This window comes from Carlito syrichta, unplaced genomic scaffold (genome assembly GCF_000164805.1).
Source record: "Carlito syrichta isolate Samal-C Ts95f unplaced genomic scaffold, Tarsius_syrichta-2.0.1 Scaffold304000, whole genome shotgun sequence".
Classification (NCBI taxonomy): Eukaryota; Metazoa; Chordata; class Mammalia; order Primates; family Tarsiidae; genus Carlito; species Carlito syrichta.
The window spans coordinates 235,633-259,475 of NW_007248096.1; the positions used below are offsets into that span (position 1 = coordinate 235,633).

At 39.2% G+C, this 23,843-nt stretch overlaps 1 protein-coding gene across 1 annotated transcript in view; it reads right to left on the bottom strand.

Annotated features, from left to right (window-relative positions):
• The window catches only part of EFCAB5 (EF-hand calcium binding domain 5), a 195,896-nt gene that overhangs the window by 114,111 nt on the left and 57,942 nt on the right, over positions 1 to 23,843 (bottom strand). Inside the window, exons 6-8 of the mRNA XM_021713040.1 lie at positions 19,270 to 19,426; positions 10,685 to 10,733; positions 5,830 to 5,900 (exon numbers count right to left, since the gene is read on the bottom strand). Coding sequence (XP_021568715.1) covers positions 5,830 to 5,900; positions 10,685 to 10,733; positions 19,270 to 19,426 — 277 coding nt within the window. The remainder of the gene's footprint in view (positions 1 to 5,829; positions 5,901 to 10,684; positions 10,734 to 19,269; positions 19,427 to 23,843) is intronic.

Here is a 23,843-nt window from a genome sequence, read left to right on the forward strand (position 1 = left end):
GATTCTAGAATCATAAATAAAGCTAATTTAGATCTTTCAATTTGTTGTAATTTTGTCTTTTGACAGATCTCTCTACTTAGGTAGCAGATGGTTACCTCTTGCTATGTTCTCACATGGCCTTTCCTTGGTCCAGGCATAGGGAAAGAGGTCAATCTCTCTCTCTCTTTTCTTCTTCTGATAAAGTCACCAGTCCTATCAGATTAGGACCCTACCCTTAACCTCATTTAGCCTTAAGTATCTCCTAAAAGCTCTGTTTCCAAACACAATCACTTTGGGAGTTAGGGCTTTGACATATGAGTTTAAGGGAGGGGACAGAATTCAGCATATAGCAAGCTGTAAACAAAGACTTATTCAGATATTATTCTTATCATTTCTATAGTAAATGGTGAGAAAGTAAATGTCTAACAATAAAGAGATGATTAAATAAATTATGACACAACCATACAGCAAAATATTATGTAGTCATTAAAATATTTTAAGGACCAAGATGGAGTAGCTGCACTTCTCCTTATCCTCCTACTCACATACAGCTATAAACCCTAGATATCAGAAACAAAGCAATCTTTAAAAGACCATGAATGGTAGAGAGAAGATGGTAGACTTGTCTAGAAACCTCAAGGCTTAAGAAATCACACAGTGGTGAGTACTCTGAGTTTCTTTTTGCCTCATATATTCCAGACTGGGTACTGGAGAAGGTAGCAACTCAGAAATTCCAGTGGGAATAAACAAAACAAACAAACAAAAACAAGAAAAGATTGCTCTCTCTAGCCAAAGGAGTAGGAAAGAGCAACCTAAAAAGACAAAACATTTAGATAATAACTACCCTATTCCAGTCAAACACAGTAAAAACTATGGCCTCTTTTCCACCCCCATTAGCAAAGGCCAAGTGGAGAGCCTCCTCAGTCATAGCCAAGTACCTTTTTCCTTCCCTGTGGTGGTGGGGGAAAAAAAGTGAAAAACTGATACTTTCACCTGTACTGAGCAGTAACAAGGCACCTTCCCCCTGCCCCCATGGTATCAGAGATAAGTGAATAAGAAACTTGGATCTTCATGCCCATCTGGCAGTAGAGAGTTGGCATTCTTCTTACACCACATGGTATCAGAGGAAGGCTTTTAAAACAAGATGCAAATAAGATTCAGCATTAGACCCAAAATGTCCAAGATAAAATAGATCACATTGTACTAGGAACCAGGAAAATCTCAGCTCAAATGAGAAAATATAATCAGCAGATGTCAACACTGAAATGATGCAGATGTTGGAATTATCTGAGAAGGATTTTAAAGCAGACACTATGAAACATTTCAGGCTAGATGTGGTGGCTCATACCTATAATCTCAGCCCTTTAGGAGGCTAAGGCAAGTGGGAGGACTGCTTGAGCCCAGAAGTTCGAGACCAGCTTGGGCAACATTGTGAGACTTCATCTCTACAAAAAATCAAAAATGAGCTAGGCATGGTGGTGTATGCCTGTAGTTCCAGTTACTTGGGAAGTTGAAGAGGAAGAACCGCCTAGACCCAAGAGATTGAGGCTGCAGTAAGTCATGATCATGCCACTGCATTTCAGCTTGGGCAACAGAGTGAGACCCCAACTCAAAAAAATAATAATAATAAAATAAAATAAAATACTTCAGGCCAGAGCAGTGGCTCATGCCTGTAATTCCAGCACTTTGGGAGGCTGAGGTGGGAAGATTTCTTGAGCACAGGAGTTTGAGACTATCCTAAACAGCATAGTCAGATCTTGTCTCTACAAAAAAATCCAAAAAGTAGCTGAGTGTGGTGGCATGTGACTGCAATCCCCGCTACTTAGGAGGCTGAGGCAGAAGGATCACCTGAGCCTAGGAGGTCAGGGCTGTGATGAGCCATGATCATGCCACTATGCTCCAGCCTAGGCAACAGAGTGAGACCCTGACTCAAAATAATAATAAAAATACTTCAGCAAGCAATTATGAATGTGCTTGAAATAAATGAAAAAAAATAAAAAGTCTCAGCAAAAAAATAAAAGATGTAAAAAAGAACTGAACAGAAATTTGGGGATGGAAAATAGAACTTAGGAGGGTAAAGCAGGAAGATCACTTGAGCCCAGGAATTCAAGTCCAGTTTGGGAAACACAGTGAGACCCTGTCTCTAAGGAAAAAAAAATACAACTACTGAAATTAAAAAGCTAAATGAATGGGCTTAACAACAGAATGTAGAGAACCGAGAAAAGAATCAATGAACTTGAAGACAGAACAGTAGAAATTACTCAACCTGAACAACAGAGAGAAAACACTAGACTGAAAAAATAAAGAACAGAATCCATGGGACTATAACAAAAGATCTATCATTCATGTCATCAGAGTTCCTGAAAGAGATGGGGGAGGGGGAGAAGCTAAAAAAGTTTTCAAAGAAATAACTAAAAATGTTCCAAATTTGTTAAAAGATAAATCTACAGATTCAAGAAGCTGAACAAATCCCAGCAGGATAAATGCAAAGAGATTCATACCAAGAGACATCAAGACCAACCTTTAGAAAACTAAAGACAAACTAGCAAGAGCAAAACAATACCTTGCCTACTACTGAGGAAAAACAATTCAAATGAAGTGGAGGCCAGAAGGAAGTGACAAAAAATTTTTCAAGTGCCAAAAAAACCCAAAAAACAACTGTCAACCCAGAATTCTATACCTGATGAAATTATCCTTCAGGAAAAAAGGGAAAATACAGACATCCTCCAACAACAGAAAACTAACAGAATTTGTCATCTGTAGACCTACTCTAAAAGAATGACTATAGGAAATTATCTAAACATAATGCATAAAAGAAAAAAATTTGAAATATCAGAAAAATAATGAAAAGAGCAAAAAATACAGGTAAATACTAATAGAATTATTTTCACTCCTTGAGTTTTCTAAGTTATGTTTAACAATTAAAGCAGAAAGTATGATAGTGCCTCAAGTGATGTATGTACAGGACATATTTAAGACAATAATGTTATAAATGGAAAAGTGTAATAGGACTTAAGGGGAGGTAAGGTTTCTACATTTCATTTGAATTGCTAAAATGTCACTACCAGTAGACCTTTGTGGTACTGAAATAGTTCTATATCTTAATTTTGGTGGTGGTGACAGAAATCTATGCCAATGATAAAATAGCATAGCACTATACACACACACATTGCATCAATGTTAATTTCCTGGTTTTGATATTATACCAATGTCATTCAAGATATAACATTTGGAGAAACTGGATGAAGGGCATGTGGGACATCTCTGTACTATCTTTGCAAAGTGAAAAGTTTTAAAAATCATGTTTTAAAGAATATTTATTGACATAGAGAAATGATCAAGATATGATGTTAGGTGAAAAAAGTAGGATATACAATTATGTACTAGACATGAATCAAAATCTAAAAGAAAAGATCACAAAATTAGAACTTAAACCTCACATGTCTCACTTTGAATATAATAGACACTGCAAAGCACAAGGGTCAAGACCATGATGAACTTTGGAGTCAGGCTGATCTGGGTTCTAGCATCTGGCTCTGTCATTTATGTGCTGTGTGATCTTGAGAAAAGTACTCAGTTTTCCCAAGTCTCATTTGAAAAAGGAAGATACTAATAACTGAGATATAAGCATTACAAAAGAAAGTGCATGTAATTACGTCAGTACACTCTATGGGTACATAAAAAAGTGGTAAAAAAAAGTTAGCTATTATTATACAAAAAATATAATGTTAAAGTAGCTATTTACTGGTGGCAGAATTGTGGATTTATAATTTTTTTACTTTATATTTTTCTATATTTAATTTTCTATAATGGACATATTTTTATAGAGATGTAATTCACATAAAAATTTATATATATGTGTATATATATATGTATATGTGTGTGTGTGTGTGTATTTTTTTTTTTAATAGACAAGTTCTCACTATGCTGCCCAGACTGTTCTCGAACTCCTGGCCTCAAGTGATTCTCCTGCCTCTGCCTCTTGAGTTGCTGGGATTACAGGCATGAGACACCATGCAAAGATTACTTTTATAATTTAAAAAAAGGAAATTTTATAACTTTTCCACTTTTAGGGAAACTAATATAAGACAAATAAGCAAAGAAATGTTATGTTTATCACTATCTTAAAGTGACAAAGTTTTGACTTCTTGAACCATTTTAACGCTATCATTTGTTCCTCTGCATATTTTTCTTTGAGTACCTTGTCTAATTTGTGTTTGTGAGATTTTAATTTATGGAGGTGACTGAGTGCTGACACAGAGAGGCTTATGCCACTGAAAAAAAAAATTTTTCCAGGAGATTGAAGTATGCCATACTACGCAGAATCACAGAGGAAGTAACAAGTTTGCATCAGGAGACAGAAGTAGGAAGGAGCAAAGGGAAAGCCTAAGCCTTACTGGGGTTTGTGCAGGAAATGCAAGCCACGGCAAAATAAACAGTTTAGGATTGGCTAGTCTGGATAATTCTGGCAAACACTGGGGTATAAGGGCTATATCTAGCTGTCTGGTACCTGGCCCTTGATTTAGAACAGGGAAAATATTGAATTGGTGTGTGAGAATTAGCAAGGAAGTGGTTCATAGTATGGGTTCTGGAACAGAGGGAAGATATATACAACTTTGGCTATTAGTTTGTCCCTGTGACTAATGGATGTCAAATAGACAAACACAGAATCTAAGAAAACACAGTTAGAACATCACTGAAATAGAATGTACCAAATTTTTGTCAATAGAATAATCATTTTGAGACCAGGTGGTGACTCATGCCTGTAATCCCAGCACTTTGGGAGGCAGAGGCAAGAGAATTGCCTGAGACTAGGAATTTGAGACCAGCCTGGGCAACTTGGGGAGACCTTGTCTCTACAATAAATCAAAAAATTTAGCTGGGCGTGGTGATGTGCCTCTGTGGTTCCAGCTACTTGGAAGGCAGGCAGAAGGATCGCCTGAACCCAGCAGGTTGAGGCTGTGGTGTCCGTGAGTGTGCCACTGCATTCCAGCCTGGGTGACAGAGTGAAACTCCAACTCAAAAAATAAAATAAAATAATCATTTTGAAAAGGGTTCCAGGAATCCTTCATACAAAGTCTTGAAATTTATTTAGTGCATAACCTTCACCTTCACTGGAGCAAGAGTATATGAGAGGAGAAAGAGAAAGTTACCTTGACTTTGGGACTCATTCAAGAAATACAAGAGGAAATAAAGAAACATGAAAAAAATATAAAAGTGGGCTATGAAAGTTTAGGACTCTGGTACCATTAAATTTCTTCTTTCACTTATTCTACTACAACAGATTCATACTTTCTTAGATGCAATATCATGTATACTTTGAAACCAAACTGCCTGGATACAAATTTTCCTAGTTCCACAAATTGTGAGATTATGTGCAATTATTTAACCTTTTTACACCTTGGAGTTGTCATTTGTAAAAGTAGAGGATGAGGTTGTTTGCTGAGAGAGTTACCTGAGTTCATATATGGATAACTTAGGACAGTGCAACAGTGCCTGGCCCACAGGAAAGTTTTTATAACTTTTAGATTTCATTATTTGTATAACCAGACTTCATGACTATAAGAACTGGTTTTTCTTGATCTTACCAGAAGGTGTCAGTGGAAGTTTTTCAAAGTTTCATGTCATGAGTGCCACTGATTGAAAGAAATTATAAGATACCTTTGACTGTAAGATGTTACCTAATTTCAGAGGGGTTGAAATATTTTAAAGTGTGTATCTTAGAATCAATAAAATAAGTGTGATGCTTTAATTTAATTTACTTCTAAGTTAATGTATGTGTGACAGCCACCAAAAGACAATTAAAACAGGTAAAATAATTTGATTCAAATGTTAAACAATGTAACTTACTTCTGTAAATTCCGTTTTGTCCAGTCTTGGTTCTGTTGAGTCAGTAATAGCCAACTCTTTGCAATGTGATTCTAATTATGGAATAAAGAATATTTGCTAGTTAGTTTGGTTGTAATACATATTTGACATTTATACTATAGTGCTTTTAAAAGAACATAAAATTATTTCTTAGCTAAAGTCTACTCATAATTATAATAAGGTGAATGACATGTAGGTGAGTAACATACCAATTACTACAGAATTATTATTTTTCCTGGACTTTATTTAGCCAAGAAACTCAAATGCTTTAAAAAACTATATATGTGTATATTTATAAATGTGTGTGTGTGTGTGTGTGTGTGTGTGTGTGTGTACTTTTCTTTTTGAGTTGGAATCTCACTCTGTTGCCCAGGCTGGAGTGCAGTGGTTCACTCACGGTCACCACAGCCTTGATCTGCTGGGCTCAGGTGATCCTTCTGCCTCAGCCTTCCAAGCAGCTGGAGTTACAGGCATGCGCCACCATGCCTGGCTAATGTTTTGATTTATTGTAGAGATGAGGTCTCACCAAGTTGCCCAGGCTGGTCTCAAACTCATGGGCTCAGGCAGTCCTCTCACCTCAGCCTCCCAAAGTGCTGGGATTTTAGGTGTGAATCACTGCGCCTAACCTATAATTTTTTTTTTGGAGTTGGAGTCTCACTCTGTCATCCAGGCTGGAGTGTAGTGTGAAAATCATGGCCACTGCAGCCTTGACCTCTGGGCTTAGGTGATCCTTTTGCCTCATCCTTCCAAGTAGCTGGTACTACAGGCATGCACTACCATGCCCAGCTAACTTTTTGATTTATTATAGAGACGAGGTCTCACCATGTTGCCCAGGTTTGTCTCAAACTCCTGGGCTCAGGCAATCCTCTCCCCTCAGCCTCCCAAAGTGCTGGGATCGTAGGCATGAGCCACCGTGCCCAAACAAGCCTATATTTTTAATGACTAGGCTGGAATAAAGCAGAAACAAAAATGTACATCAATAGTATAAAAGACCACAAAAACACCTGTGTTGGCTTATGCTACCATTTATGCTAGCCAGTTGTTAAATTAAATAATTAACATATGAATATGTTCTTTTTGTAAAAATTAAAACACAAAAATATAAGCAGCAAAACATGAATATCTTCCTTTTTCCCTACCCTCTCAGCACTATCATTCCCCTCTGCCCCAGATATAACGACTGTCAATGATGTCAGCAACCTTTCTCTGTATTTCTATATACAAGGGAGGACCCCCCCAAAAACCCAGAATTTATTTCTAAAAAATTGTATATTCTTACATGTTTAAACTTCAGTCACCTTTAAAGTACTCTCTGTTTAATACAACACCCCTATCAAGATGCTTTTTCCATTGTACAAAACAGTTTTTAAACTCATCTAATTTTAATGTCTTTTAGTACTTCTGCCATTTTTGTTTCACCTCTTCCACATCGGCAAAAACATTTCCCTTTGAGGACTTTTCTCATCCAGGGGAAACAAAAAAACAGTTGCTCTGGGCAAGATTGGGTGAAAAGGGAGAGTGGGACCAAAGGGTCAGGCAGCTTTTGGCCTAAAATGCTGAACACAGCACAGTGTGGACAGGTGCATTGTCATGGTGGAAAAACCAGTCACCTGTCACTCAGGATGTGTCTTCTGCAAATTGTGATGCAACCGTCTCAAGACTTCCAGATAAAAACTTTGGTTGACTGATCCAGAGGAACAAATTCTGAGTGTGCTACAAGGGGCCCACCCTCCAAAAGATAATTCCATGTTTTGGGGGGGCCCCCAAACATATATACATATACACATGTATCTTGTTTTCAATATATAAATATGATCATTTTGCTTTTTTCACTTACTACTCATTGTAGGCTTTTCAAGTCGAATCTGGAACTTAGAGAAATTTGGAATGGAAATATGGATTGGGAATCATCATCAGCATGGACTTGAATAAGAAAACCCAGAGACTAGCTGGGCGTGGGGGCTAACACCTGTAATCCCAGCACTTTGGGAGGTCAAGGTGAGAGGATTGTCTGAGCTCAGGGGTCTGAGACCAGCCTGGGCAACTTGGCAAGACCTTGTTTTTACAATAAATAAAAAAAACTTGGCCAGGCATAGTGGTGTATACCTGTAGACTCGCTACTTGGAAGGCTGAGGCGTAAGGATTGCCTGAGCCCGGTAGGTTGAGGCTGCAGTGTTCATGAGCACACCACTGCACTCCAGCCTAGGTGAAAGAATGAGACTCTGACTCAAAAAAAGAAAAAAGAAAACTCAGAGAGTGTGTATAGTATGTAAAGTGATAAGGGAGTCTAAAATAAAACTCTGGAAAACAATACTTAAGGTGCAAGCAAAAAAGTGCCAAGAAACAAAAAGCCAAGAGGTGATCAAAGATAGAAGAAAAATTAAGAATATCACAAAAGATGAGAAAATAGAGTCTCATGAACAGAGTGATCAATAATACTGACTGTGGGAGTTAACTGAAATAAAGATTTTTAAACCTTATTTAATATGGCATTATGTAATCCTTATTGACTATACCAAGAGACAAACACACAAATTGTGTGAAAGCTCAGGATGAAAGAACTAATACACGGGCTTCCTCTCCTACTTCTAATAATAACTCCTCCTCCTGCCTATCATGGGCTGGCACAAAGGCATAGAAAAGATTTTCTAGTCAGTCTTGAATTCTGTAAGTACTAATCATGAAATTTCAGTTATTGTGGCCATGGGAGGACTGTATAAACTTTCATGTAAGCTTACGTGTTAGGTAGTGATATCCCCATCCTAGACCTTCTAAGCTCCAGATGATTATGTAAACCAGACTGGTTTCTATTAGTATCAATTGCTATTAGGTATATGTATCTGTTCCCTGACTGGATTTGAGCAACCTACAACAGAAAACATGTCTTTTCAGTCCTCTTTTCATTCTCTACTTCATTACAGTATCAAGCTAAGTGAGGGCTTAATGGATATCAAATGAATGAATGAACAGTACAGAAAATAAATACTAGAGTTTAGGAGGTGAGAGAAGAAACAATCACTGCCAACTGGAGAGGTCTGGAATTTCTCTAATTTTATTAGCATCCCTAATAAGGTTCTCTCAACTCACTCCTTCTGTATCTCCATCCAAAAACAAATGAATAAATAGAGTCACTTCAAATATTTTCTGAAACAGGAGTAAAGGTTGAGCTGACTTAACAATTATAGTTTTTGGATAGTTGAGAACAGGTAGAATGAGAAAAGGCTGTCAGAAAGGCCCAAATCATGTTTGGGGACTAGTGATAAGGGAGATGGGAAGCATATTTTATTTATAAAAGTGACAACAAACTTAGAACAATCTATTGTTGTCAATGTAACACAACTGTTAAAAAAAAAATCAGTTGACTATAAATGATATAAATCTCAGGACCGGCTAGGTACAGTGGCTCACGCCTGTAATCCCAGAACTTTGGGAGGCTGAGGCTAGAAGATTGCCTGAACCCAGGGGTTTGAGACCAGCCTGGGCAACATAGCAAGACCTCATCTCTACAATAAATACAAAAATTAGCAGGGCATGGGGGGATGCATCTCTGTAATTGCAGCTACTTGGAAGGCTGAAGTGGAAGGATTGCTTGAGCCCAGCTGCACTCCAGTCTGGGTGACAGAGTGAGACTTCTAAATAAATAAATAAAGCTCAGAGCCCCAACTCTAGTTCTTTATGGGACAAGTCAGAATTTTTTTTTTTTTTTTGCCTAATTTCATATAGGGAAATCTTTAAGAAAGCAAAAGCATAAAAATCTATTGTTCTTCATAGGGGTAGTACTGTTCTACTTTCCTCCCTAGAGCATGATGGTAATTTGTAGGTGAGTTTTTTATTGACACAATGATGAGGCATAGGAGCAGAGGTAGAACTCCTACAATTCAAGACTTTCCCTCCCCTGCAAGACATTCAAGTAGGTAAAAAATCTGCTTATAATAATTTTGAACCTAGGACCTAACTCTATTTCACATATAAACACTGTTCAAATTTGAGGGAGAATTGTACTTTGTTTCATTCTGGAACTTTACCAAGAGTTGTTCACAATTTCAGAAAATTGTGTAATAAGAAGTAATATAATAAATTGTATCTGTACTCTAATACAACACACCTGTGTCAGTCTGCATTTGTAGATAGTCATAAGAATATATGTATGTGTGTGTATGTGTGTGTGTGGCAATAAAAAACTCACCTACAAATTACCATCATGCTCTCTGAGAGGAAAGTAGGACAGTACGACCCTTATGAAGAACAATAGATTTTTATGCTTTTGTTTTCTTAAAGATTTCCCTACGTGTATGTGTGTGTGTGTATGAAGCAAATACATTCATTTTGCCCTCATTTCAAAATGTCAAATACAAAGAAAATGGTCAATTGTATATAATTTTACTTTTCTTATACCTAAACATTCATTATAAGTAGGCAGAAATGTCTAACTACTCTATTATGTCTTTTAGTGAAGCTGTAATGAAGCATTTATATATTGAAATATAGTACATATAATTTTCTGTGCTTTTCCTTGTGGTTCTCCTTTATATGTCATGACATCATATATTTTAGGATTCTGTGTATGTAAGTAATATTTTCTAGGAATGTCATAGGATAATAAAAGGGTATTACAGAGTACTGTTAATAAAAGGGGCATTGGACTAAAAGGATTGAGAATCCCTGGTTGCTCCTCTGCTTTTCCACATTTTCTATATGAAAAGCACAGAAAAGCCTAATTACATTTATAAGAACTTTGAATAACATCTCTCATGTTGATTCTTCATCTGAATTCAGTGCCCTCCTACCAAAAAAAAAGAAAGATAAATAAAAATACCAGAATAATAGACAGACTTACCAAGCTCAAAGTCTGGGTTTTGAAAAAAATCATGAAGAACATTCTGAATCTGAAAATCACAAAGGAAAGAAAACATATGTTACTCCTCAGTTACCACATATTTAATATTTTAGACTAAAAGTCACCTGTAGTTTTTCTGTTTAAGTCCTCGATGATCTTTACAACCCAAGTAGAGAAATAGTAATAATTCACATTTAGCTTCTAAGAGGAGGTCTTAAAAAATTCTTGGAAAATGAGTCTTTTGAAAAAGCTATGCATGGATTTCATTTTTTACATCAAAATAAACTCATAATAACTTGTTACAATGTGTCCCAACAGGATCTAACTTGAGGAGCTAAGACATCGTTTTGAAAAAAGCCCCTATCGAAGCAACATGAATTCTGCTAAAATTGAAGCAAGAACAAACATCAAACTTATGGTGAAGTTTGGGAGGGAGAATGGTGAAATCACTGATGCTTTATGAAAAGTTTATGGGGACAATGCTCCAAAGAAATCGGCAGGTTTAAAATGGACAGCTCATTTAAAGAAGGGATGAGACGATGTTGAAGAGGAAGCCCACAGCAGCAGATCATCCACAACAATTCTTGAGGAAAAATTTCATCTTGTTCATGCCCTGACTGAAGAGGACTAACAATTATCAGCAGAAACAACAGCCAACATCATAGACATTGCAAATAGCTCAGCTTACACAATTCTGACTGAAAAATTTAAATTGGCCAGGCTCAGTGGCTCAGTCTGTAATCCCAGCACTTTGGGAGGCCGAGGCAAGTGGACTGCCTGAGCCCGCGGGTACGAGACCCACCTGGGCAAGTTGGTGAGACATCATCTCTATGATAAATCAAAAATTAGCTGGGCATGGTAGCACATGCCTGTAATTCCAGCTACTTGGAAGGCTGATGTGGAAGGATTGCCAGAGCCCAGTAGATTGAGGCTGCAGTGGCCAGGAGCATGCCACTGCACTCCAGTCTGGGCTGTTGAGTGAGACTCCAAAAAAAAAAAAAGAAAGAAAAATTAAAGTTGAGCAAAATTTCCATTTGATGGGCACCAAACCTGCTGTGCCTAGATCAGCTGCAGACAAGAACAGACCTCTGAATGGAAATTTTAAACAAGTGGGATCAAGATCCTGAAGTATTTCTTTGAAGAACTGTAACAGAAAATGAAACAACTTTACCAGTATGATCCTGAAAGCAAAGCACAATCAAAACAATGGCTACCAAGAGGTGGAAGTGGCCCAATCAAAACAAAAGTGGATTGGTCAAAAGCAGTGATCAAGGCAACAGTTTTTGAGCTGTTCAAGGCATTTTGCTTTTAACTTTCTGGAAGGCCAAAGAACAATAACATCTGCTTATTATGACAGTGTTTTGAGAAAGTTAGTGAAAGGTTTAGCATCAAATTTCCTGGGAAAGCTTCACCAGAAAGTCTTTCTCCACCATAGCACACAAAGACAAGCCAGGGATGGGATTGCATATCTATAGACCCAGCTATTCAGGAGGCTGAGACAGAAGGATAATGAGTTCAAGTCCAGTTTGGTCAGAATAGCAATAACAAAAGGGCAACTTAATGAGAGTTTCTATGAGAAATCATTAGGCATCCAATTTAACAGTCCTGATTTTGCTCCTTCTGACTTCTTTTTGCTTTTTAATCTAAGAAAAAAATTTTTTTAAGGGGACCCAATTTTTTTTTTCAGTTAATAATGTACAAAAGACTGTATTCACATGGCGAAATTCCCAGGACTCTCAATTCTTTAGGGATGGACTAAATGGCTGGTACTATTGCTTACAAAGTGTCATGAACTTGATGAAGCTTATGTTGAGATATATGAGGGAAGATCAAAAAAACCCCAAAATTTACTTATTAAAAATTGTGTATTTATTCTTACATGTTTAATCTTTAGTAATCTTCAAAGTACTCTCTGTTTGATGTGATACACCTATTGAATGCTTTTTTCCACTGCTCAAAACAGGTTTTGAACTCTTCTATTTTGATGCCTTTTAGTGCTTCTGTTGTTTTTTGTTTCACCTCTTCCACATTGGCAAAACATTTCCCTTTGAGAACTTTTTTCATTTGAGGAAACAAAAAAAGTCACTCTGTGCGAGACTGGGTGAATAGGGAGAGTAGGGCATGGGGGGTGCTCATGCCATTTTTGATTGAACACAACAGTGTAGGTAGGTACATTGCCATGGTGGCAGAATCAGTCACCTCTTTGCCACAATTCAGGATGTTTCTTCTGCAAATTGTGATGCAACCTTCTCAAGACTTCCAGATAAAAACTTTGGTTGACTGTTTGATCCTGAGGAATAAATTCTGAGTGTACTACAAGAGGCCCACCTTCCAAAAGACAATTCCAGGGTTTTTTGGGTCACCCCTCATAAAGTTTATATATTTTTTTTTTATTTTTTAATTCCATTTTTCCATGAAGTTTCTGAAGTTCCCTTTTAGAATACTTTAAAGTATATAAGGTGCTTTCATATATATATTCTCTCTTGTTTTTCCAGGTGTGCACTTTTATTGAATTGGTCTCAAGTCAGTATACAGGTAAGCCCTTGCTGCCTCCATACCTCTACCCACTCCCAGGGATACTAAAAGCCTTCATACATCTCAAGTCAGGGATAAAAAGGGGGGCCACAGTGGCTGATCATTCAAGATAAAGCAAAATTAAAAAGTATTAAGGCAAGCCGGGCTCAGTGGCTCAGCCTGTAATCCCACGCTTTGGGAGACTGAGGTGAGTGGATTGCCTGAGCCCACAGGTTCCAGACCCACCTGGGCAATTTGGCGAGACCTCATCTCTACAATAAATCAAAAAATTAGCCGGGCGTGGTAGCGCGCGCCTATAGTTCCAGTTACTCAGAAGGCTGAGGTGGAAGCATCTCCAGAGCCCAGAAGGTCGAGGTTGCGGTGGCCGGGAGCTGCCACTGCATTCCAGTCTGGGTGACAGAGTGAGACTCCAACTCAAAAACCAAAACAGACAAACAAACAAACAAAAGTATTAAGGCGAAGATTACAAACATCTGCATTACATAATTTACACAAAAGCACTGCTGTTACCTCTCCCATGTGGATAGGGAGAGAACTGGGATACTCTCCTTAGAGAGAAGTGGGGCGGCTTTTGAGAAGGCAAGGGACTTCCTGTAACAATGCATCTCATGATATTCGGATATTGGCCATATTGTAAAACTTTGGGGATGTTTGCACCAACTCACTGTCACCTTCACTGTTTCAGATTTTAAATCCTGAGAATTATAAAAAATTAATAATTTGCCTAGAGTTGCACATTAAACTATTTATCATTGTTGTTATGTAAAAAAAAAAACATCCTGAGAGTCGTCAAGCCAAAAAAAAAAAAACCCCAAATAAATAAACAACAAATAATGCCATGCCAATCTGATCTTGTCTTCTGGGCAAGTTAGATTTGTCAAGAAAGGGTGTAACATGCTAGTCACAGTCCACCTAGAAGCACTTGTGGTGCCTTATGGAGGGACTGGACTCCTACTCCTGCTTGCTGATCCACATCTGCTGGAAGGTGGACAGCCAGGCCAGGATGGAACTGCCACCAATCCACACGGAGTACTTGCGCTCAGGGGTGCAAAGATGTTGATCTTCATCATGCTGGGTACCAGGGCAGTGATTTCCTGCATCTCGTCAGCAATGCCTGGGTGCATGGTGGTACCTCCAGGCAGCACTGTGTTGGTGTACAGGTTCTTGCAGATGTTCACAGTGCACTTCATGTTGGAGTCGAAGGTGGTTTCTTGGATACCACAGAATTTCATGCCCAGGAAGGAAGAGTGGAAGAGAGCCTTCGGGCAGCAGAACTGCTCACTGCAGATGGTGATCACCTGACCACCAGAAAGCTCGTAGCTCTTCTCCAGGTAGGAGGACGCAGCGATGGCCATCTCCTGCTCGAAGTCCAGGGAGACATAGCAGTTTCTCCTTGATGTCATGCACAATTTCCCACTCAGCCATGGTGGTGAAGCTGTAACCACGTTTAGTGAGAATCATCATGAGTTTGTCAGGTCCCAGCTAGCCAGGTCCAGACATAGGATGATGTGGCGGAGGGTATACCTCTAGTAGATGGGCACAGTGTGGGTGACCCTGTCACCGGAGTCCATCATGATGCCAGTAGTATGGCCAGAGGCATACAGGGATAGCACAGCCTGGAGGGTTGGGGTGTTGAAGGTCTCAAACAGGATCTGGGTCATCTTCTCACAGTTGACCTTGGAGTTCAGGGGAGCCTCGGTCAGCAGCACAGGGTGCTCCTCAGGAGCCACACGCAGCTCATTGTAGGTGTGGTGCCAGATCTTCTCCATGTCCTCCCAGTTGGTGACAATGCTGTGCTCGATGAGGTACTTCAGGGTCAGGATACCTCTCTCGCTCCTCATCACTCACATAGGAGTTCTTCTGGCACATGCCCACTATCACAACCTGATGCCATGGGCGACCCATGATGGAAGGGAAGATGGCCCAGGGAGCATCGGCATCCACCAAGTTGGCCTTGCACATGCCAGAGCCGTTATCAATGACAAGTACAGCAATATCATCGTCCATGGTGAGCTGGTGTGGTGTGAACCGGCAGAGGAGCAAAGGCACAGGTTGGTGCAAGCAGGCGGATGTGGTCTCAGAAGTCCACATATATATTCTTAATGATTCCAAACATTTTTGTGTGAGGATTGATATGTTGAGAGTGATCAACATTTTGCCCCCTAAAGGGAATATTTCTAGCAACTCTCAGACACCAGGCATAATGGAACGAAGGCATTTTTTAGCAACCAGTCTGGTCATCGAGTCCTCTAGCCGGGCTCGGTGGCTCAGCCTGTAATCCCAGCGCTTTGGGAGGCTGAGGTGAGTGGATTGCCTGAGCCCACGGGTTCGAGACCTGCCTGGGCAACTTGACAAGACATCATCTCTACAATAAATCAAAAAAATTAGCCGGGCATAGTAGCATGCGCCTGTAGTTCCAGTTACTTGGAAGGCTGAGGTGGAAGGACCGCTGGAGCCCAGCAGGTCGAGATTGCAGCCGGGAGCAGCCACTGCACTCCAGTCTGGGTGACAGAGTGACACTCCAACTCAAAAAAAAAAAAAAAAAAAAAAAGAATCCTCTATACTTTCTCATTCTTCAGTTATTAAAAACAAAATTTTAGCCAGACGTAGTGGCTCAGACCTGTAATCCCAGCACTTTGGGAAACCAAGGCGAGAGGATTGCCTGAGCCCAGGGCTTTGAGACCAGCCTGGGCAACTTGGCAAGATCTTGTCTTTACAATAAATCATAAAATTAGCTGGACATGGTGGTATGTGCCTGTAGTCCCAGGTACTTGGAAGGCTGAGGTGGAAGGATCACCTGAGCCCAGCAGGTCGAGGCTGTGGTAGTGGTGAGCATGCCACTATACTCCAGCTTGGGTGACAGAGTGAAATTCTGACTTAACAAATAAAATAAAATAACAATGAAAACAAAATTTCAGAGTTCTTCTTAGTCTTTTTTTTTTTTTTGAGTTGGAGTCTTACTCTGTCGCCCAGGCTAGAGTGCAGTGGCACGCTCACCACAGCCTCGACCTGCTAGGCTCAGGCAATTCTTCTGCCTCAGCCTTCCAAGTAACTGGAATTACAGGCACGCGCCACCATGCCTGACTAATTTTTTGATTTATTGTAGAGATGAGATCTCGCTGAGTTGCCCAGGCTGGTCTCGCACCCATAGGCTCAGGCAATCCTCTCACCTCAGTTCTCTCAAAGTGCTGGAATTATAGGTATGAGCCACCATGCCTGTTTGGTCTATTTTTTTAATAGATTTTTTTTTTTTAAGAGAAGTTTTAAGTTCACAAAAGAATTGAGTGGAAAATACAGAGAGTTCTCTTATACTCCCGCTTCCCCTGACCACATACATGCACAACTGCCCTGACTATTAATATCCTTCACTAGAGTGGTGCATTTGTTAAAATCAATTAACCTACATTGACACATCATTATTACTCAAAGTCCATAGTTTATATTAGAGATCTCTCTCGGTGTTATACATTCTGTGGTTTTGACAAAATGTATAGTGACATGTATCCACCCTTATAGCATCATAAAAAAATCCCCTGTGTTCTGACTATCCTTCCTTCCCCTCACTCCTGGCAACCACTGATCTGTTTACTGTCTCCATAATTTTGCCTTTTCTAGAATATCATAGAGTTGGAATAATGCAGTATTTAGCTTTTTCAGACTGGCTTCTTTCACTTAGTAGTATGCATTACACTTCCTCCATGTTTTTTGATGACTTGATAACTCATTCCTTTTTAGCACTGAATAAGATTTTATATTATAAATACAGTTTATCCATTCATCTATTGAAGTATGCTTCCAAGTTTTAGATATTATGAACAAAGCTGCTAAAAACCTGTGTGCAGGTTTTTGTGTGAATATACATTTTCAATTTTCAATTTCATAGGTTAAGAGCATGTTTAGTTTACTTTTTTGTGTGTGGTTAAAAAAAACATGTTACATCCAATTTACCAACTTAACCATTCTTAGGTTTATATACATAAGTATATGGGTAAGTATATTTACACTGTTGTGAAATAGCTTTCTAGAAATTTTAAATCTTGCAAATCTGAAAGTCTATACCTATTAGACAACTCCCCTTCCCCTCCTCCCAGCCCCTGGCAACCATCATTCATTCTACTTCCTGGTTCTATGAATTTGACTACTTTAAATACCTCATATAAATGGAACAATTCAATATTTGTCTTGTAAGAGTATTTTTAGTTTTATAAGAAACTGTCAAACTGGGCTGGGTGCGGTGGCTCATGCCTATAATCTCAGCACTTTGGGAGGCCAAGACAGGAGGTTTGCTTGGGCCCAGGAATTCAAGACCAGCCTGAGAAACTCTGTTGCTACAAAAATAAAAAAAATTAGCTGGGCATGGTGGCAAGTGCCTATAGTCCCAGCTGCTTGGGAGGCTGAGGCAGAAAAATCGCCTGAGTCTAGGAGGTTGACGCTTCAGTCACCCGTGATCGTGCCACTGCACTCCAGCCTGGGTGACAGAATGAGATCCTGACTCAAAAAAAAAAAAAAAAAAAAAAGGGAACTGTAAAACTGTCAGGATGTGTACCATTTTACATTCCCACTCGGAGTTAATGAGAGTTCTTGCTGCTCCACATCCTTGCCAGAGTTTGGTGTTGTCAGTGTTTTGGATTTTGACTATTCTAATAGGTGGTAGTGGTGTCTCATTGATGTCTTAATCTGCAATTCCCTGATGACATATGATGTTTGGCATCTTTTCATATGCTTATGTGCCATCTGTATATCTTCATTTATAAATCAGGCTGTTTTCTAATTGTTGACTTTCAAGAGTTTGTATATTTTGGATAATAGTCCTTTATCAAATATATCTTTTGCTAATATTTCCTCCCAGTCTGTGGTTTGTCTTCCTTGGTTCATTTTTTTTTTTAATTAAGAAAGGTAGGTTTATTAAAGGAAAGATATGTTGTAAAGAGCACAACGGGCAGGACAACAGCAAGAGTTTCTGCTGTCTGCTGCCAGTACATTTTTAATCATTCACTTTAAAATGAAAATATGTTTGGCATTAAATATTTCCAAATCTATACACACCAAAGAGAAAATAGTTAACCCTTAGAGTACAGTTGTTCTCTGGAACTAAGAGACATAATCTCTTAGGTATCACAGAGTACTCATACACAAACACACACCCATTAAAAAAACACACAACAGGCAACCCCTTTGGGTCCCCTCCCACTGTGGGAGCTTTTTTGTCTTCTCAATAAATCCTGCTTTCTTTTTTTTTGGAGTGGGAGTCTCACTCTGTCGCCCAGACTGGAGTGCAGTGGCCGCTCCCGGCCTCGACCTGCTGGGCTCTGGCGATCCTTCCACCTCAGCCTTCCGAGTAGCTGGAAATACAGGCGCGCGCTACCACGCCCGGCTAATTTTTGATTTATTGTGGAGATGAGGTCTCGCCAAGTTGCCCAGGCGGGTCTCGAACCCGCGGGCTCTGACAATCCACTCACCTCGACCTCCCAAAGTGCTGGGATTACAGACTGAGCCACCGAGTCCGGCCAATCCTGTTTTCTAAAACATACACACACACACATACACACACACACCAAACAAATAAAATGAATGACTAGTTGGGAACCTCAGCCAGAGTACAGATTTTAGAAATCTAAATTGAGTTGGAGTCTCACTCTGTAGCCCAGAAATCTAAATTGAGTTGGAGTCTCACTCTGTAGCCCAGGCTTCCGAGTAGCCGGAATTACAGGCATGCGCTACCACACCCGGCTGATTTTTTGATTTATTGTAGAGATGAGATCTCGCTGCCCAGGCGGGTCTCGAACCCGCGGGCTCAGGCAATCCACTCACCTCAGCCTCCCAAAGGCGCGGGATTACAGGCTGAGCCACCGAGCCTGGCAGAACTTTTCATATTTTATAATGCCCAAGAGAAAACTGAAGGAATTGACTCTCATGGAACCAGATATGTCAAGACTTATCTCAGCAGTACGGAAAATATCAAGGAAATTGTCTAGCATCCTACTAAGTATCTTAGCAATTATCCTCAATATCACCCACCCCATCTACCCTTCACATCTCCGCTTTCTTACCACTACCATAGGAATCATTCCTTTGGAGTCTAGAATCCATTCATCGAATTGCTCCCTCAGAGCTTGTTTCCGTGTGTTGGTCACTTTGACTTTGATTTTGTTTATGCATTCTCTTTGTTCTCTATCCTGTTTTATGCTCTCCTTCATCTTGGATACTCTGAAGGATATAGATATAGAAAACATGTTGAGTTAAAATCCTTAGATTTGGTTACGGGAATTCAGAGCCCCATTTAAACTCTGTATCTTTGTTTTCACCATGATATCTTCCTTGATTCAAGCCTGTAGTGAGTTGTTCTTTCCCCAGCACTTACTGAATTTTGCATCAATCATAGGTTGTTTTATACTATTATCTGACTTTTATAGAGGAAGATCTTATTATACCCAACTAACCACTGTACTTAAGAAGTGTTGGTGAAAGGCTGGGAGAACCTCATCTCTCTTAAAAAAAAAAAAGACCGGGCGTGGTGGCTCAAGCCCGTAATCCCAGCACTTTGGGAGACCGAGGCGAGAGGATTACCTGAGCCCAGAGGTTTGAGACCAGCCTGGGCAACTTGGTGAGACCTCGTCTCTACAATAAATCAAAAAATTAGCTGGGAATGGTAGTGTATGCCTGTAGTTCCAGCTATTGGAAGGTTGAGGCGGAAGGATCGCCTGAGTCCAGCAGGTAGAGGCTGCGGTGGCCGTGAGCGTGCCACTGCACTCCAGCCTGGGTGACAGTGTGAGACTCCAACTCAAAAAAAAAAAGAAGTGTTGGTGAGAATGTAAATTAGTAAAACCATTATGGAAAACAGTACTATTGTTCCTCAAAAACTAAAAATATAATTACCATATGATACAGCAATTCCACTTCTGGATATTTACCTGAAAGATTGGAAAGCAGTTTGTCGATGAAACGGCTGTACTTTCATGTTCATTACAGCACTATTCATAATACCCAAACTATAGAATCAACAGATGAATGGATAAAGAAAAGGTGGTTTATAAATACAAAGGAATACTATATAGCTTTTTTTTGAAAAAAGGAAATTCTGTCATTTGCAACAACATAAATGGAACTGGAGAACATTATTCTAAGTAAAATAGGCCAGGCACAGAAAAAACATACCACAAGCTCTCACTTATTTATGGAATATAAAACAACCAAACTCATAGAAATGGAGAGGAGAATGGTGGTTACAGAGGCTAGGGAGGGTATGGGTAGATGACGGTCAAAGGGTATAAAAATCTCAGACAAGAGGAATAAGTTTTCTTTTAGATCTATTACACAGCATGGAAAATATAGTTAATGATACCATGTTGTATCATTAACTATATTTCAAAATTGCTGAGTAAATATCAAATGTTCTTACCACAAAAAATGGTATTTGTGGTTATTTATATGCTAATTACTTGATTTAATTCTCTTACACTGTATTAACAAATCATAACATCACTTTGAACCCCATAAATGCATACAATTATAACTTATTAATAAACAATTTTTAAAAAGTAGTAGTAAGAATAGCTCTAGAAGCTGCCATATCTACTGTAAAGGCAAGGTTGATGCACTAAGGCCTTTAGGTAGTGAGCCTCTCTCTTCCCTGGACATAGACATTATTGGAAGGGATTGATTCCAAGTCTAGAAGATGCATTTATAACAAGCATCCTGGATCATTCTAATGCATTGAACCAAACTTTTAAGAAATCTGTCTAAAAGTATATATTGGCAAATTGCCATTAACTAGTCAGAATCAAATGCTTTGACAGCCACTGCTAAAGTCCTGAACATAATAATTACCCTTGTGCTCAGCTAGAATTGTATTACTCAGTTTAAGAATGGGGGGAGCTCTCTCTCTCTCTCTCTCTCTCTCTCTTTTCTGTCTGTCTCTCTTTCTGTCTCTCTCTGTCGCTCTCTCCCTCTCTGCAGCTCTCTCCCCGCCTCTCTCCCACTTCCTCCTCTCTCTCTCTCCACAGACCCTTTCCCTTTTCCCGTGTAACCGCCACTTTAATAAATCTCTTGGTCCTGAAAAAAAAAAAAAAAGAATGGGGGGAAAACTATGAATTTAATTGTTCCTACGTGCATTACCCCATTAGGACTTCAAAAACCCCAAATGGGTTTTGACTGAAATTAAACGGTTAAAAATAACAAAAATGACTGCTGGTTTCAAGTACAATTTTTTCCAAACAGCTTTAGACAGTTCATCAAGGCAAGAGACTAACATAAATCATGGACTTAAATTCAGCTCTTGACCAATTGGACCTAACAGGTATCTATAGAATACTTCACCCAGCAACCACAGAATATACATTCTGCTTATCTGCACATGAAACATACTCAGATCAACCACATGCTCAGCCATAAATCAAGCCTTATTAATTTCAAAAAATCAAAATCAGCCGGGCTCGGTGGCTCAGCCTGTAATCCCGTGCCTTGGGAGGCTAAGGTGAGTGGATTGCCTGAGCCCATGGGTTCGAGACCCGCCTGGGCAACTTGGTGAGACCTCATCTCTACAATTAAAAAAAACAAAATTAGCCGGGTGTGGTAGCGCACGCCTGTAGTTCCAGCTACTTGGAAGGCTGAGGCGGAAGGATCGCTGGAGCCCAGCAGGTCGAGGCTGCGGTAGCCAGAGCGGCCACTGCACTCCAGTCTGGGTAGCAGGGTGAGACTCCAACTCAAAAAAAATAAAAATAAAAATAAAAATCATACCAAGTAACTTCTCTGATTACAGAGGAATAAAAGTAGAAATTAACAAAAAGAGGAACCCTCAATTTACTCTTAAATAATCTTGGGGTAAACAATGAAATCAGGATAGAAATTAAAAATTATTTTATTTTGTTTTATTTTGAATCTCTGTCTCACTCTGTCACTCATGGCCACCATAGCCTTGACCTGTTGGGCTCAGGCAATCTTTCCACTTCAGCCTTCCAAGTAACCGAACCTATAGGTGTGTACCACCATGCCCAGCTAATTTTTTTTTATTATTGTAGAGACAAGGTCTCGCCAAGTTGCCCAGGCTGATCTTGAACCCATGGGCTCAGGCAATCCTCTTGCTTCGGCCTCCCAAAGTGCTGGGATTACAGGCATGAGCCACTGTGCCTGGCTAAAAATTATTTTAAACAAATGAAAATAAAGACATAACTTATCAAAATAACCTTTGGGACACTGCAAAAACAATGCTAAGGGGAAAATTTCTTGCAGTACATACCCACCTCAAGAAGATAGGAAGATCTCAAATGAACAACCTAACATCTCACCTAAGAAAACTAGAACAAGAACAAACTAAACCTAAAGCTAGCAAAAGAAAAGAGATAATCAAATGAGAGCAAAATTAAACATAATTGAGACAAAAAAGAAAAAAAAACATACAAAAGATCAACAAAAGCTGATAATCTGGAAGAATTTTTAAAATGCACAGATCCTGACCAGATTAATAAAAATAAGAATAAAAAAAGGAGAAAACCCTAACAAACACAATCAGAAATGAAACAAGGCAACTTTACAACTGATCCCAAAGAAATACAAAAGATTCTCAGAGATTATAAACATCTGTATGCATGTAAGCTAGAATATCTAGAGAAAATGGATAAATTCCTGGAAGCACACAATCTCTCAAGATTGAAACAAGAAGGAAAAGAAATCCTGAACCAATTACAAGCCTTGAAATTGAATCAGTAATAACAGATCTACCTGCTAAAAAAAAGTTCTGGACCAGATGGATTCATAGCCAAGTTCTACCAGATATACAAGGAAGAGCTTGTACCAATCCTACTGAAATTAATCCAAACAATTGAGGAGAAGGGACTCCTCCTTAACTCATTCTACAAAGCCAATATCATCCCGATTTCAAATCTAGCAAAGAAACAACAAAAAAAGAAAGCTACAGGTCAATATCCCTGATGAACATAGATATAAAAATCCTCAACAAAATACTAGCAAACCACATCTAGCAGTAAGTACATAAAAATGATCATTCACCATGATCAGATGGGTTTTATTCCTGGGATGCTTGATTGGTTCCACATACACAAATCAATAAATGTAATTCGCTACATAAACAATTAAAAATAAGAACCACATGATCATCTCAATAGATGCAGAAAAAATATTAAATAAAATCCAACATCACTTCATGATTAAAAAAATTTTTTTAGCCATCTTGACATTGAAGGAACATATCTCAAAATAATAAGAGCCATCCATGACAAACCCACAGCCAACACTGTACTAACTTAGCAGAAGTTGGAAGCATTCCCCCTAAGAACTGGAACAAGACAAGGATGACCACTCTCACCACTCTTATTTAACATAATAGTGGAAGTCCTAGTCAGAGCAATCAGGCAAGAGAAAGAAATAAAATGTATCCAAATAGGAAAATAGGAAGATAAATTATCCCTCTTTGTGGATGATATGATTCTATATCTAGAAAACACCAAAAGATTTGAGAAATGACTTCAATAAAATCTCATGATACAAAATTCATGTTCAAAAATCAGTAGCAACTCTTTTTTTTTTGAGTTGGAGTCTCATTCTTGTTGCCTAGGCTGGAGTGCAGTGGCATGCTCATGGCCACTGCAATCTTGACCTGCTGACGATC